Source organism: Halichoerus grypus, chromosome X, assembly GCF_964656455.1.
Source record: "Halichoerus grypus chromosome X, mHalGry1.hap1.1, whole genome shotgun sequence".
Lineage (NCBI taxonomy): Eukaryota > Metazoa > Chordata > Mammalia > Carnivora > Phocidae > Halichoerus > Halichoerus grypus.
In genome coordinates, this window is record NC_135727.1 from 15,620,129 (window position 1) to 15,636,231 (window position 16,103).

Sequence of the window (16,103 nt, forward strand, 5' to 3'; positions counted from 1 at the left end):
GTGATTATTTTATAGTAATACAGGGAGGAGATTATAAGGACAAATACACATTTAAAATAAGGGGCTTAAGTTTTCCCTGTTGAAAATAAGGTATGATATTTCCCTCCCCTTTCTTTTCTCAAAGCATTTACCTTAGAAACTTGTAATTTTAAGCACTTTCTTATGTCTGAAATGTATGTAAATCCTTTTGAAGACTACATAGACCTTTTGTCAGCTTTGTGACTCAGGAGTGTCTTTCTCAAGGACCTGGGAATATCTCTTTGATGTGAACGTCTAGAGAGATAGCACCCCTGGGGCTCCTGGGTGGCTCAGTCAGTTGAGCATCTGACTCTTGGTTTCTGCTCAGGTCATGATCTCAGGGTCATGAGATTGAACCCCAATATGGGCTCTGCACTCAGCGAGGAGTGAGCTTCTCTTCCTCTTCCTCTGCCCCTCCCTCCCCTGCCTGTGTGTGTGCGCGCGCACGCACTCTCTCTCTCTCTCTCAAATACATAAATACATCTTTAAAAAAATCGTTAAGAGAGCTATGTCCTAGCTTCTGCAGGAGGCTAGTAGGAGCCTAACTTCAGCGGGCGCCTTGCTCCAAGTTGCAAAACTACTTCCTGCCATAAAGATGTGAGAAGTTGGTTTTTTTTAAATTGGTTTTTATGTTTTTCTTTGTGGTTTTTTTTTGTTTTGTTTTTTTTGGGGGGGGGCAGAGGGAGAGAGAGAATCTAAGCAGATCCCATGCCCATCGCAGAGCCCGACATGGGGCTCGACCCCACCACCCTGAGATCATGACCTGAGCAGAAATCAAGAGTCGGACACTTAGCTGACTGAGCCACTCAGGCGTCCCTGTTTTTTGTTTTTTTTAAGATTTTAATTTTTAAGTCATCTCTACAACCAGGGTAGGCTTGAACTCACAACCCCAAGATCAAGAGTCCCATGCTCTACCAACTACGCCAGCCAGGCACCCGAGAAGTTGATTTCTATCTCGATAAAGCCAATTAGCTAACAGATATTCACACCAATTACAAATTAAAGTTAGGATTAGCTATGTGTGACAAATGGTGCCGTGAGGCACTCTTCCTTAGGAAGTAGGCCATCATTTATCTTCAGAACATGCGTGTAATAGGTTGTATTTACCTGGCTACATCAAGGGGTGAGATTTCTTTCTGTCTTTGCAATCTCTTAGTAGATTACCTATGATGCACATCACATTCTGGTTTAATGTTTATTTAATGATAAAAGTGTTCTCTTTCTCTACTACCATTATGGGAACGATTTCTAGGTTTGGAGAATATCTCATTTTTTAAAAAATTGTACTTCTCCAGCTTAAGCAAAATAATGACCCCTCCCCAAGATGTCTATATCCTAATCTCTGAGACCTGTGAATTTTTACCTTAGGTGGCAAAAGGGATTTTGCAGATGTCATTAAGGGAGATGGGGAGAGGATCCTTGATTGTCCAGGTGGTTCCAATCTGACCACGTGAGTTTTTAAAAATGGAAGGGAGGGGAGAAGAGTGGGACAGAGCTGTGATATGAGGACTCAACCTGCTGTTGCTGGCTTTGAAGACGGAGAAAGGGAGCTGAAAGCCAGGGAATGCAGGTGTCTTAGTCTGTTCTGGCTGCTATAATAAAATACCCCAGATTGGGTAGTTTGTAAACAAGTTCTAACAGTTCTGGAGGCTGGAAAGTCCAAGATCAAGATGCCAGCATGGTTGGGTAAAGGCCCTCCTCCTGGTTCAGAGCCAGGGCTTGCTTGCTTTTTTTTTTTTTTAAGATTTTATTTATTTATTTGACAGAGAGCAAGATAGCACAAGCAGGGGGAGAGGCAGGCAGAGGGAAAGGGAGAAGCAGGCTCCCCATGGAGCAGGGAGCCTGATGTAGGGCCCATCCCAGGACCCTGGGATCATGACCTGAGCCCAAGGCAGACATTTAACACACTGAGTCACCCAGGTGTCCGTCCCCCGCTTTTTTTAAAAGATTCTAAGTGGTTTCACACTATGTCTTCACTTGGTGGAAGGGATTAGAGAGCTCTCTGAGGCCTCTTTTATTTTTATTTTTTTAAGTAATCTCTGTACCCAACATGGGGCTTGAACTTACAACCCCAAGATCAAGATTCACATGCTCCACCTACTGAGCCAGCCAGGCACCCCACTCTGGGGGTCTCTTTTATAAGACACATTCCATTCATGAGGGCTCCACCCTCATGACCTCTTCACTTCCCAAAGGCCCCACCTCCTACTACCATCATGTTTGAGGGTGAGGATTTCAATAGGCGAACTTTGGGGAGGGGGCAGGCACAAACATTCAGACCATAGCAGCAGATGGCCTCCAAAGGCTGGAAAAGACAAAGAAATGGATTCTCCCCAGAACTTGTCTCTAGAAAGCAGCATAGCTCTACTGACACCTTGATTTTAGCCCAGCAAGACCTATGTTGGACTTCTGACCTGTAGAACTGGAAGATAGCAAGTCTGTAAAATTGTAGCTATTGTGGTCCTGCCACAAGGAAAAGTAATAAAGCAAGGTAGTCCCAATTCTAAGGAGGTGGCTGCATGTGTGAGCTGTTAACCCCAGCGCTCCCAGCAGCTGGCGGATGCATGTGCTGGCCAGAAAATAGGAAAACAGCTTTGGCCACGCCAGTGAGTCTGCCTAATTCTGGGATGCAGTATAAAGAAAGCCTATGTTTCTGGTTTGGGTTTCTTTTTGGGGGGGAGAGGTCCTTTTTGGGAATACCTTATCCCAGGCCAAAATGTATTTTTGTTTGTGGTATGAGTTGGTGATCTACCTCTTTTCCAAATGGGTAGCCAATTGTCTCAACATCATTTATTGAGGGGGCAGTCTTTCCCTATTGATCTAAAATACTATGTCTGTCATATACCAAATTCCCACATAGGCAAGAGTTGGCTTCTGGGCAGCTCTCTATTTTTTTGTACTGATTTGTTTTCACCTAATCTTGAGTCAACACCACACTTACTTAATTATCATAGCCTTATAGTATGTCTTGGTATCTTGTGGGTAAAAATCCCTTCTTTATTTTTATTTTTAAAAATAATCTCGACAATTTGGGGGGGTGAGATGGGTTGAGTTTATCTCCTCCTCCTTCTTTTTAAAATATACAACAGCTTTATTGAGATATAATTCCTATACCATACAATTAACCCATTTAAAGTATAAAATTCATGGTTTTTAGTATATTCACAAATACGTGCTACAGTGACGTGGAAATGACAAGTAAGCAGTTGAATATTTGAGTGTGAAGTTTTAGGGAGAGGTGTGAAGTAATGAAGTGAGTCCAGTCATCACTATTGTAAAGTTTTTCTCTGGTCACATTCAGCTAGTGCAAAGTTGAATTTAGCCAGGGTTGGGATTTTGGCAGATGATTATGGTGGAGGGAAAGTGGAGGAAGAAAGGTGAGGGAATTTGCAAGGAAATAATTCTAACAATGGATCATGGAATCTAAGCTGGTTAAAAAGGAGAGTGGTAGGGGCACCTGGGTGGCTCAGTCGGTTAAGCGTCTGATTCTTGGTTTCAGCTCAGGTCATGATCTCATGGCTGTGGGATCAAGCCCCTCAGCAAGCCCCACGGTGGGCTCATTGCTCAGCAGGGAATCTGCTTGAAAGATTCTCTCCTTCTGCCCCTCCCCCCACTCATGCTCTTTCTCTCTCTCTCTCTCTCTTGCTCTTTCTCAAAATAAATAAATAAATAAATATATCTTTAAAAAAAACAAGGAGAGTGGTGACAGGAGGGCAGTGATGGACCATAAAGAGGTGTGGGCTCAAGTGGATAACAAGATGGTTGGGATAGGGGTACTAGAAGAAATGATCTGGAAAACTATAAGATTGTAGAGTGCTGAATGTTTGAACTTGAGATTTCAGAGCTGGTGCATTTTTGGTAATGATAGGAATTTGAATATGCTTATGAGAATGGGTGGAGAAAGTAAAAGCCAAGATCATGGGAAATGAGAAGGTCAAGGCAGTCAGAGGCCAGTGTTGGACTGGTCATCCATATAGATATGGAAGTTACCAAGAACTGTGGCAGTTGTCATGGTGCAAAGAAAGACAGCAAAGCTAGCCAGATGCTAAAGGCTATTATGTTCAATGAAAAAAAGGAGTAAGAAAGAGAACAAGATTTATGGTGTGATATCATTTATGTAAAGCACACTACAAACCTTGTGAGAGAACATGGATATTTAATGACATTTATCACACGCACTGGAATGGGTGTCCATGAGGAGAGTTTGTGAATGAAGGAAAAGTATGAGGGGAGTCCTCATGTAGGATTACATGCATGGTAAACTGAGGAGTATGATTAATTGAACACTCTGCATCTGAAGATGAAGAAATATTTAATGAGTGTTCAGTGATAACAGCTGTGGTATAGTCTTCAATTTTTTAAAAAGATTTTATTTATTGAGAGAGAGAGTGTGTGCACACAAGTGGGGGGAGGGGGGAGGGAGAAGCAGGCTCTCCACTGAGCAGGGAGCCAGCCCAGCGCGGGGCTCGATCCCAGACCCCGGGATCATGACCTGAGCAGAAGGCAGACACTTAACCAACTGAGCCACCCAGGTGCCCCTATATGCTTCAATTTTAGGCATATTTAAGCATTTATTTTTAAAAAGGAGGATCATACCATACATGCTATTTTGTATTTTGCTTTTTGGATTTTTTTTAAAGTAATCTCTACACCCAGTGTGGGGCTCAAACTCAACCTCGAGATCAAGAGTCAGATGCTCTACTGGCTGAGCTAGCCAGGCACTCCTGGACCATACACTCTTGATAAAGGCTTTTCCACATTCACCTCTGAAAATCTTCTACCCATTATATATGAAGGTCCCATCATACGTGATGTCAGTTCTTTTCATATGTGATGTCAGTTCTTTGTGACCAGACTGCATCATCACCTACCACTTCACAGTATGGAATGGGGAGACCACACTGGCCATCCAAATTGGTGGTTTTCATAAGACAGCCTTCTAGGCCTTCGAGTTTTTTTTTTTTTTTTTAAACAAAAGTTCTCACTAGTTATTACTGAACCAACCTACTAGTGCAGAAGCATAGAAACAAAGAGAACAATCACTTCCCCAATAAAACATGACCAGCTGTCCAGATAGTGGTGATGTTTCCAGCTTGATATAGTAAGACACTAGTGACCTTGATGCAGGATAAATATGTGTGCCATCTCATGTGCAGCTCCTCATAGACCCAGCTGGGTTCTTGTCCAATGTCTCCCCTTCAAGAGGTACCTGATTTTATTACCAGTGTTCATCCGAATCCATTAGGGGATAGGGCGATTCTGCTTTTGTTTCTTGGCCAGGAATTGCTTGATCTTGAAAGTCTTGCGAGGAGACATGGTGAGGAACAGAGTCAACCACACACGCCATGATGGTGGAGAAAGGGAGAGAGCTGAATTTTCTTTCCTTGACAAATTTCCCAATATTGGCTGCCAGGTGGGTTCTGGCAAAATGTAAGGAGTAGAAAAAGCTGAAAGACGTGACCCCCAGGGTACCACAGAATGCCAGATTGTCAGTAGAATACCTCCAAAATTATGTGCTTTTGCACTCATCTCAAGAATACCTGCTTAAACTTAACCTTAAAGGCAAAGTTAATGGCTCTGTTGGGGAACTATATGATGCCTTTTCTCAAGTTGCCCCTCCAGAAGGAGAAAATCCACTTCTTGGGGAAGCAGACTATATAATACTATATGTCTTTGTATTGTTTGTCGACATCAAGGGTTTTCCATGTGTGTTGTACCTCTGGCGTTGTGAGGCCCCTGGGCATCTGTCATTTCAAGAATGTTATATAAATGAAATCATACAGTATGTAACTTTGGGGATTGGCTTCTTTTTCACTCAGCATCATTCCCTTGAGATCCATCCAGGTTGTGGTGTGTATCAGTAGTTTGTTCCTTTTTATTGCTGTTTAGGATTCTGTAGTCTGGATACACCACAGTTTGTTTAACCATTCACCTGTTGAAGAAAGAACATTTGGGTTGTTTCTAGTTTGAGGCTGCTACAAATAAAGCTGTTATGAATGTTCATGTATAGGTTTTATTATTATTATTATTATTATTATTATTTAAAGACTCCGTTTATTCATTTGAGAGAGAGAGAGAGAGTGAGAGCAAGCACGAGCCAGGTGAGGGTCAGAGGGAGAAGCAGACTCCCCATTGAGCAGGGAGCCCGATGTGGGGCTCGATCCCAGGACTCCGGGATCATGACCCTAACTGAAGGCAGATGCTTAACCAACTGAGCCACCCAGGTGCCCCCATGTATAGGTTTTTATATTTTTATTTTTTTCGGTGATAAATGCCCAAGCACATAATTGCTGAGTTGTATGGCAAGTGCAGACTACTGCAAACTACTTTCCAGAGTGGCTGTAACATTTTCCCTTCCCGCCAGCAATGTCTGAGTGATCCAGTATCTCTGCATCCTCAGCACCATTTGGTGTTGTCAGTGTTTTCTATTTTAGTTCTTCTGCTATGTGTGTAGTGATATCTTACTGTGGTTTTTAATTTGCATTTCCCTAGTGGCTAATGATATTGATCACCTTTTCATGTGTTTATTTACCATCCACCCATTCTATTTCATGAAATATCTGTTCATGTCTTTTGCCCATTTTCTATTGGATTCCTTTTTTTTTTTTTTTTTACTGTTGAGTTTTGAGAGTTTTAAAATGTACTTTAGATAGTAGGCCTTTATCAGATATGTGGTTTGTGATATTTTCACCCTGTTTATAGCCTGTTTTTCTCATCCTCTTCAAGTGGGCTTTTACAGAGCTCCTATGACCGGATCGAAGATCTGAGTGGAACCCCTCATTGCTCACACCTCATTGCAACATCACCAAATCCTCTTCCTGATGGCCACTTCAGAATCACCAACACCTATGGCCTCCATTCTTCTTTGTTAGCACTCCTTTAGGGGAAAAAAACACTTTCTCCACAACAGGGAGTTCTCTTCAATTGAGTATTTTTTAAAAGATTTTATTTATTTATTTGAGAGAGTGAGCACGCGTGCTCACGAGAGAGCACAAGCAGTGGGGAGCCAGGACCCTGGGATCATAACCTGAGCTGAAGGCAGATGCTTAACTGACTGAGCTACTCAGTCGCCCCTATTTATTTATTTTTAAAGATTTTATTTATTTATTTGAGAGAGAGAGAGTGAAAGAGAGAGAGAGAGAGAGCACGAGTGGGGGAAGCTGCAGAGGGAGAGGGAGAAGCAGACTTCCCACTGAACAGGGAGCCAGATATGGGGCTCGATCCCAGGACCCTGGGATCATGACCAGAGCTGAAGGCAGATGCTTAACCGATTGAGCCACCCTGGCGCCCAGATTGTGATTTTATTGTCATCAACATATATCTTCTGAACTTGTCATCATTACCCTAGGATAAGTTTCTGAAGTGACTTTGAGGAAGGACTTGAAGCATATAAAAGGTATGCATCATAAAGGGAAAGATTGGTATATTTAATTATCTACAAAATTTTAAATTTCTGTAGAGTAGTTGTTAAGAAATATATAAAAGACAGGGGCACCTGGGTGGCTCAGTCAGTTAAGCGTCTGCCTTCAGCTCAGGTCATGATCCCAGGGTCCTGGGACCAAGCCCCACGTCGGGCTCTCCGCTCAGCGGGAGCCTGCTTCTCCCTCTCCCTGCCACTCCCCCTGCTTGTACTCTCTCTCTGTCAAATAAATAAATAAAATCTTTGAAAAAAAAAAGAAATACATAAAAGACAAATACTAGCTAGGAAAAAATTTAAAACCTATATACCAAAAGGTCAATATCCTGAATATCTAAAGAGCCCTTATCACAACAATGAACTGTATTAGGTCTCTTTGTTGTATGATGTAGAAGAAAAATTAAAAGTAGACTAAGCCAACCTCTGCTTCTACCCATGAAAGATTATGTGGTACAGACTTTTTCTCCTAATAGAAACAACTAGAAAACTGGATAAAGTATATGGACCAACTCTTTCCAGACATTGAGACAACAAGCAGTGCAGGACGTTGATCCCCAAGAGAAGGGAAACAAATGATGGAGAACACTACAGTCACTCAGATTTTTTTTTTTTTTGCCTCAAAACAAAGTCAGTACTATGACCCTAAGGAAGGGCAACTTGATTGGATGCTGCTTTGAAAACAAATCTCTAAAAGACATTTTTGTGGACAATTGGAGAAATCTTATTGTGGACTGAAAATTAGATGGCATTAGTGAATTATTGTTAATTTTCTTAGTTGTGATATAAATCTTTGGTTATGTTGAAAGTGTCCTTAATTTTAGGAGATGCATGCTAAAGTATTTAGGGTGAAGTGTTATGAATAGTTTATTTACTATTTTTTTTAAAATAATCTCTATATCCAACATGGGGCTTTTACTCAACGACCCTGAGATCAAGAGTCAGATGTTCTACTGACTGAGCCCACCACATGCCCCATTTTATTTTTAAAAATACAGCCACTGTACCTATGTAGGCAAGTGAAATATGGCAGAATGTTACTAATTATTAAATCTGGATGATGGGTATGAAGGAGATCATCATACTATTCTTCCAGTTTTTCAGTAAGTTATAAATTTTTCCTAGTAAACTGTGTGTGTGGGGGGAGGACTGTTGTTTTATTTCCCCTTCCTTTTTCCCTTATGGCTAGAATGCAGATTTGATGGCTGGAGCTCAAGCAGCCTTTTTCTTTTTAACTCACAACTGCCTTTTAAAAAATAACAGCTTTACTGAGACATAATTCAGATAGTATATAATTCACCTACTTAAAGTGTACAATTCAGTGGCTTCCAGTATATTCAGAGTTGTGCAACTATCACCAAATCATTTTTAGAACATTTTCTTCACCTCCCCCCAAAAGAAATCCCCATAGCCATTAGCAGTCACTTCCAGTTTCCCCTCAACCCCCACCCCAGTGCTGGGCAACTGCTGTTCTATTTTCTGTTTGTATGGATTTCCCTATTCTGAACATTTCATGTAAGTGGAATCATATAACATGATCTTTTGTGTCTGGCTTCTTTCAGTTAGTATGTTTTCAATGTTTATCCATGATGTGGCCTGTATCAGCACTTCATTCATTTTTATGACTGAGTAATATTTGATTGTAACACTTTATTTATCCATTCATCAGGTGATGAATATTAGATTGTTTTAACTTTTTGGTTATTATGACTAATAGTGCTATGAATATTTGTGTTTTTATGGGGACACATGTTTTTATTTCTCTTGGAGAGGAATCGCTGGGCCATATTGTGACTATGTTAACATTTTGTTTTCTATAGCAGCTGTGCTATTTGACATTCCCACCAACAATGTAGGAGAGTTCCAGTTGCTCCACATCCTTACCAATACTAGTCATTATCTTTTGGGTTTTTTTTTTTTGTTGTTGTTATTAAAAATTTTCTTTAGTAATCTCTACACCCAACATGGGGCTTGAACTTATGACCCTGAGATCAAGAATCACATGCTCTTGGGGCACCTGGGTGGCTCAGTAGGTTAGGCGTCTGACTCTTGGTTTCAGCTCAAGTCCAGATCTCGCAGTGAGATTGAGCCCCCTGTCAGGCTCCATGCTCAGCACGAAATCTGCTTCAGATTCTCTCTTCCCCACCCCCACCCCCACCCCCCCGCTTCAACCCCCACTGTGCTCTCTCTCTCTAAAATAAATAAATAAATAAATAAAATCTTAAAAAAAAAAAAAAAAGAATCGCATACTCTTCTGACTGAGCCAGCCAGGTACCTCAATATCTGTCTTTTTGATTATGGCCATCCTAATGAGTGTAAAGTGGAATCTCATTGTGGTTTTGATTTGCATTTACCTGACCGCTAATCATGTTGAGGATCTTTTCCTGAGTTTATTAACTATTTTTATATCTTTCTTGGAGAGATGTCTATTCAGATAATTTGCCCATTTTTAGTTATTTGTCCTTTTATTATTGAGTTGTAAGAGTTCTTTTTATATTCTGGATACAAGTCCCTAATTAGATATATGACTTGCAAATATTTTCTCTCATTCTGGAGTTGTCTTTTCACTTTCTTGATGGTGTCCTTTGAAGCACAGAATTTTTAATTTTGATGAAGACCAATTTATCTATTCTTTTCTTTTGTTGCTTGTGGCCTCGGTCTGATATCTAAGAAACCCTTATTGCCTAGTCCAAGTTCACATAAACAGTCATTTTGAACTATGAGGTGGGAAGCTAAAGATGGTGAAGTAGCAGGAGAGTAGAATCCTGGGTCTCCAATGAGATTGCATGCTAGCCTTGGACTGCCAAATTCTGGATTTATTTTACATGAGAGTGAGATAAAGTATCTTATTTTTGAAAATCAAGAACTTCTATTTCCTAAAATACACCACATATTACACCATGATGAAAAACAAGAGTACAAGAGGATATTCACAAACACATTGGTTTAGTATCCATAATGTATTACAAACTTTTACAAATCAATAACAAAAGGACAACCAGTGGAAAAGTAGACAATGGAAATGAGCAAGTATTTCACAGAAGGGGAAATATTCACGGCCAATTGACACATGAAAAAATGCTTTAGGGGCACCTGGGTGGCTCAGTTGGTTAAGCATCGACTTGATTTTGGCTCAGGTCATGATCTCAGGGTTGTGCAATTGAGCCCTGGTCAGGCTCTGCATTGGGCGTGGAGCCTGCTTAAAATTCTCTCTCTCCCCCTGCTCCTCCCCCCGCCCTCTCTCTTTCCCTCTCTAAAAAAGAATTTTTTAAAAATGCTTTAACCTTATTAGTAATCATAGAAAAGTAAATTTTACACCCATGAAAATAAAAATTTAAAAAAGTCTGAAATGGGGCACCTGGGTGGCACAGTTGGTTAAGCGACTGCCTTTGGCTCAGGTCCTGATCCTGGGGTCCTGGGATCGAGTCCCATATTGGGCTCCCTTGCTCTGCGGGGAGCCTGCTTCTCCCTCTCCCTCTGCCTGCCACTCTCCCTGCTTATGCTCTCTCTCTGACAAATAAATAAAATCTTAAAAAAAAAATAAAAGTCTGAAATGTGTATTAGCTATGATATGGAGCAATGGGAAATCAGAATCTGATTTCAGGAAAGTAAAATTGTATAATCATTTTGGAAAACAATGCTTTGAAGATCCCTACAAGGTTAAGGGCTAGTTGTCATGGGAGAAACCAAACAAGCCAGCTGGAAAAATGGTAGATTGTGGTTAGAAAATGTAATGTTTGAATTCATGATTTAGGAAGCAGAGAAATTTGTGTGATGCCAAAAAGTACAAGTTGTGACCTTGCAAGTGGTTGGCTAAAGCAGAGGAGTGTTCGTTGAAGATAACGAGGCCTGTCAGTCTGGGTCCAATCAGGACAGAGAAACCACAGAGGGATTTGAACAGGAAAAGTTTAACATAATTATTAACAGTAACAGGGGATTGGAGTAATGAGGGATTGACTAGTAAGAAGTAAAGAGAACTCTAAAAGAGTATAGGCATAGCCGGTACAATATGAAATAATACATACTGGTCACTTCCCTGGAGCCGTGAGAACCTCCCCTCTTCACCTACAGCCGAGATCCATGCCTTATTACAGAAGTTGCCATGGGGCTGAGTCAGTGGAACTCGCTGGACAGCCGCCCTCTAGAACTTGCTAAAAATGTGCCCTGGGAGGGTGCTTGTTTCCCATTCGCGGGGGAGGTGTCTCACCAGAGATACTTTGCTATAGAACCGCCCCCCCAAAGGGTGCCAGGGGAAGCTGCTACCCACTGTGCACTGGAGGAAGCCAGTGTTGCAGAAGGGGAGCGCTAAGAAAGCTGGGAGCTCGGCAAGAGCCTGTGGAGTGAGCACACAGGAAACAGGAAGTAAAACCCCTCCTTCCTGCAATGTCTGCCACCAGCTACCAATAAAACTTCATATCGTGCCAGCTGGCAAAGTAAAAATGATTTAAAGGCCCAGGTCCATTTTCACAGAGCAGGCATAAAGAGGGGCTGGAGGTAATCCATCAGTCACAAATAGGGAAGTCAAGGAACTGAGTGGTCATGACCCAGATGTTGGCAGAAATTGGGGTGGAGTTGGGGCGCCTGGGTGGCTCAGTCGGTTAAACCTTCGGCTCAGGTCAAGATCCCAGAGTCCTAGATCGAGCCCCACATCTTGCTCCCTGCTCAGTGGGGAGCCCTCTTCTCCCTCTGCCCCTCCCCCTGCTCATGCGTGCTCTCTCTCAAGTAAATAAAATCTTTAAAGATAAAAAAGAAATTGGGGTGGAGTGGAAGGTTATAAGCCAACTTGTTTCTCCAAGTGTGACCTTGATCCCCCTTATCAGAATCAAGTGGGGTATTTATTTTTATTTTATTTATTTATTTTTAAAGATTTTATTTATTTATTTGACAGAGAGAGACACAGCGAGAGAGGGAACACAAGCAGGGGGAGTGGGAGAGGGAGAAGCAGGCTTCCCGCAGAGCAGGGAGCCCGATGCGGGGCTTGATCCCAGGACCCTAAGATCATGACCTGAGCCGAAGGCAGACGCTTAACGACTGAGCCACCCACGCGCCCCTCAAGTGGGGTATTTAATAATATAGATTCCTTTGCCCCATTGCAGATCTTCTGAAGTAGGGTTCTGGGGACTAGGGCTCCCAAGTCTTCATTCTTTTCTCCACCTTCCCTCACAAGAGGTGATTATTTTTGTACATTGTTCTTTGTAAATCACGGCTTTAGCCGATGGAGAGATTTGAGGGTTTTTGAGCAGGAGTATTACACGATCAAAGAGGTGTTTCTGGAGAATCAACCAAACTGTGCTCTGCCAGAGAGTCCATTAGGATGAGAGGATGCAGGTGGGAAAGCCAGTGAGCGACGAGGCTGGCTCAGTGGCCCAGGGTGCATACTACTAAGGCTTGGCAGTCGAGTGAGAAACCTTTTCTCTTTTTACTCATGCTGTCGTGGGAAGCCTGTTGCTCTTTGTATCACTGTGACCTCTAGTCTTCCAGCGTCCCACCCTACACCCCTAGTACATCAGCTCCTTTGTGGCGTCCCCTGCTTCCCTAGCCAGCCTCGGTTCCATGGCTAGTCATTCAGCCACATGCTTGCTACAATCCTGGCATTCCTTAATCTCCATACTGACCCTAACTCCCAATCTTCATACTAATAGAACTGCCTTGAGGAGGTGGCCTTGCTTTTCTGGTTTTACTTTTAGTACTTAGAGTAATTTGCTATAGCCATTGTCTAAAATGAGGCAGATTTTTATCTAGGTGACCTCAGTGGGCTTAAGCCTGTTTTGGGCTAGGCTGGGTTCCTGAAATTACTTTGGCTTTGTTGTTGATCAGAAAATATAAGTGATACCTCAATAATACTGTCAGATTTGTTTGTCTGTAGAGTACAGTTTTGAAAAATTGTCCAAATGACATAGAAAAATGTATTCAAGTAGGTCTGACTTGGGAATTGAATTTACCACCGAATAGATTTTGTATTTCTTTCTATGACATAGCTTTGGCTGTGGTCAAAAGTCAATTAAAACTTTTGATTGACTATACTTATTTTGCTTCTAAGTGTAATTACATCAAACCAAACATTTGGAGGTCAAATCCTTGTTATAGAACTATTGATAGACAAAACAACATGAATGAATCTCAAAATGATGATGCTGAGCAAAAGAAACCAGAGAAAGGGAAGTACCATACTCTATGCTTCCATTTATATATGATTCTAGAAAATGCAAACTAATCTACAGGGACTGAAAGCAGATTGGAAGGGAAGGGAGGGGGACAGGGTTTGAAAGGGCACAAGGACATTTTTGGGGATGATGGAAAGTTTTACCTGGATTTTGTGTGTGTGTGTGTGTGTGTGTGAGTGATTGTATTGCAGGTGTATACTTATGTCAAAATTCATTAAATCAGACATCTTAAATATGTGTTATTTATTATACGTCAATTATATCTCAATAAAAGTAAAAATCATTAGCAAGGAAAAAAGTTTTGATTTAAGACATATGAGTTCATTCATTCATTCAGCATTTTTTAAAAAGATTTTATTTATTTATTTGACAGAGAGAGACACAGCGAGAGAGGGAAGACAAGCAGGGGGAGCAGGAGAGCGAGAAGCAGGCTTCCTGCGGAGAAGGAAAAAGAAACCCAGCATTATCCAGGACCCTGGGATCATGACCTGAGCCGAAGGCAGACACTTAACGACTGAGCCACCCAGGCACCCCTCATTCAGCATTTTTTAAGAAAGATTTTATTTATTTATTTGAGAGAGAGAACAAGAGAGAGAGCGCAGGAACGGGGTGGGGGGAGGCGAGGGAGGGAGGAGCAGAGGGAGAGGGAGCAGCAGACTCCTCCAGGAGCAGGGAGCCCAATGCGGGGCTTGATCCCAGGACCCCTGGGATCATGACCTGAGCCAAAGGCAGACACTCAACCGATTGAGCCACCCAGGCGCCCCTCATTCAGCATTTTTAAACATCTACTGTGTACCTGGAGCTGCTGGGAACAGTGTTAAACAAGATGGACAAGCCGTCTACTCTAGAGAGGTTACATTCTGGTGGAGGGAACATATCAACAAGTAATAATAGTGAAGTGTGGTAAGAGGTAGGAACAGGGCAAGAAGAGGAAGCTTTGAAAACATTCAGCAGGATTATCTAAGCTGATTATTCGGTGGTAGATGTTTAAAGCTGTGTTGAGAAGGATTCGGAAGCTTAGCAGGATCCCTGGCGTGAGGAGGGGCAGTGACTGACGGGGAGGTCCATGCATTTGCCGGTTTAAGGCTATGCTGCTCACATTAGTCTTCTCGTACGTTTCCCAATAGTATGACTCTTTCAACTGGTTGTGAAAATGTTTGAGAATAACAAGATCTCTTGTTCTAGACCAGGTTTGTTTTTTTCAGAGCAGCATTTTTAATGCAAAGTGTTTCTTGTTGGGGACGCATCAGCTTTCCAGACTGTAGTATAGACAGAGGACAAGCACTCTTTTGTTCTCAAAAGTTCTGTTTTCAAGTATTTTGTACTGCTCATGGGACTGTGTCTGTGCCTTTGCTAGGGGTACTGCAGCTGGATTGTGTAGTGGAACCAGGTCCAGAAAAAGAATTGCTAAAGAATGCAAGTAAACAGGATGTCAGATGTTATCCTTAGCCTATTTCCCTAAACATAGCGTTTTGGCTGCAAAGTAAAATGCCATTCTTCTAGCTTCTGCTTATACATGGTGATGGCTGACAGCAGGCGCGGTCTTCACGTGCTTGGCACATTATCACCAGGCAATCAAGGTGTTCTAGGAGGAATGATCATGACACACCAGCTCTGTGAGACAGGATGAGGACATCCGGCCATTTCTCAGAAGAATTTTCTCAGCCTACCTTCCCCACGAGGCTCAGATCTGTCTGACCTAAGAGCCAGTTGGCATCTTCCTCCTGACAGAAGCCAGATTTTCACTGGGGCTAGACTATTTATTGACAGTGTTTTCCCAGACTGGCCCATGAGTGTCTCATTTCCAAGGTCCCCTCTGTTTTCCAAGAGCACTTGCTTCCTTCTCTCTCCTCCCTCCCCAGCATCCTCCTCACTTCCTTCCTTTACAGCTTCTTGCACTGTTGGGGTTTTTTTTGGGGGGGGCTGTTTGTGTGTGTTTCTTCTTCTTCTTTTTTTTTTTTAACCCTCATGAATTTGTTTTGCAGGTTTGGAAAAAGAAACCCAGCATTATCCAAGGATTTTTATTCCTTCTATTTCTTCATCTTTTAAGTGTGATCTCTGTGGCTTTAAGGTCCCGTAATTCGAGTGGGTTCCACCGTTATCTAAGAAAAGTTGTCGAAACGCTTTGCTCTGCAAGCCACAGAAGAGAACTTATAAAAACGGAAGGCAGTAGCAGATGCAATTACGGATGTGGCTTAGTCCTTGCAGCTGCCCCAGGGAGCTGTGCGGTCCTCAGTGATGAATCCAGAGGAGCGAATCGTGACATGGCTTATATCCTTGGGAGTTTTAGATTCCCCCAAAAAGACCGTCTGTGACCCGGAGGAGTTCTTGAAGTCCTCACTGAAGAATGGGGTAGTGCTGTGCAAACTGATCAACAGACTTAGGCCGGGCTCTCTAGAAAAGGTAAGGGAAATGGGCAGTCTCTTTGGGATTGCTCACCACCAGAGAGCAGCAATAATGTAACCCTTGAGATGTTCTGTTGCCCGGGCCATGGGACTCGCCCCCTT

General features: G+C 42.3%; 1 protein-coding gene across 3 annotated transcripts in view; it reads left to right on the forward strand.

The window, feature by feature from the left end:
• Window positions 1–15,578: 15,578 nt before the first annotated feature.
• ARHGEF6 (Rac/Cdc42 guanine nucleotide exchange factor 6) overlaps window positions 15,579–16,103 on the forward strand; it is a 96,817-nt gene continuing 96,292 nt past the window's right edge. The window contains exon 1 of one of the 3 annotated variants that reach the window (XM_078064181.1): window positions 15,579–15,999. In XM_078064181.1, coding sequence (XP_077920307.1) covers window positions 15,835–15,999 — 165 coding nt within the window. In that variant the 5' untranslated portion in view covers window positions 15,579–15,834. The remainder of the gene's footprint in view (window positions 16,000–16,103) is intronic. The other 2 variants (XM_078064182.1, XM_078064180.1) reach the window with 2 other exon arrangements.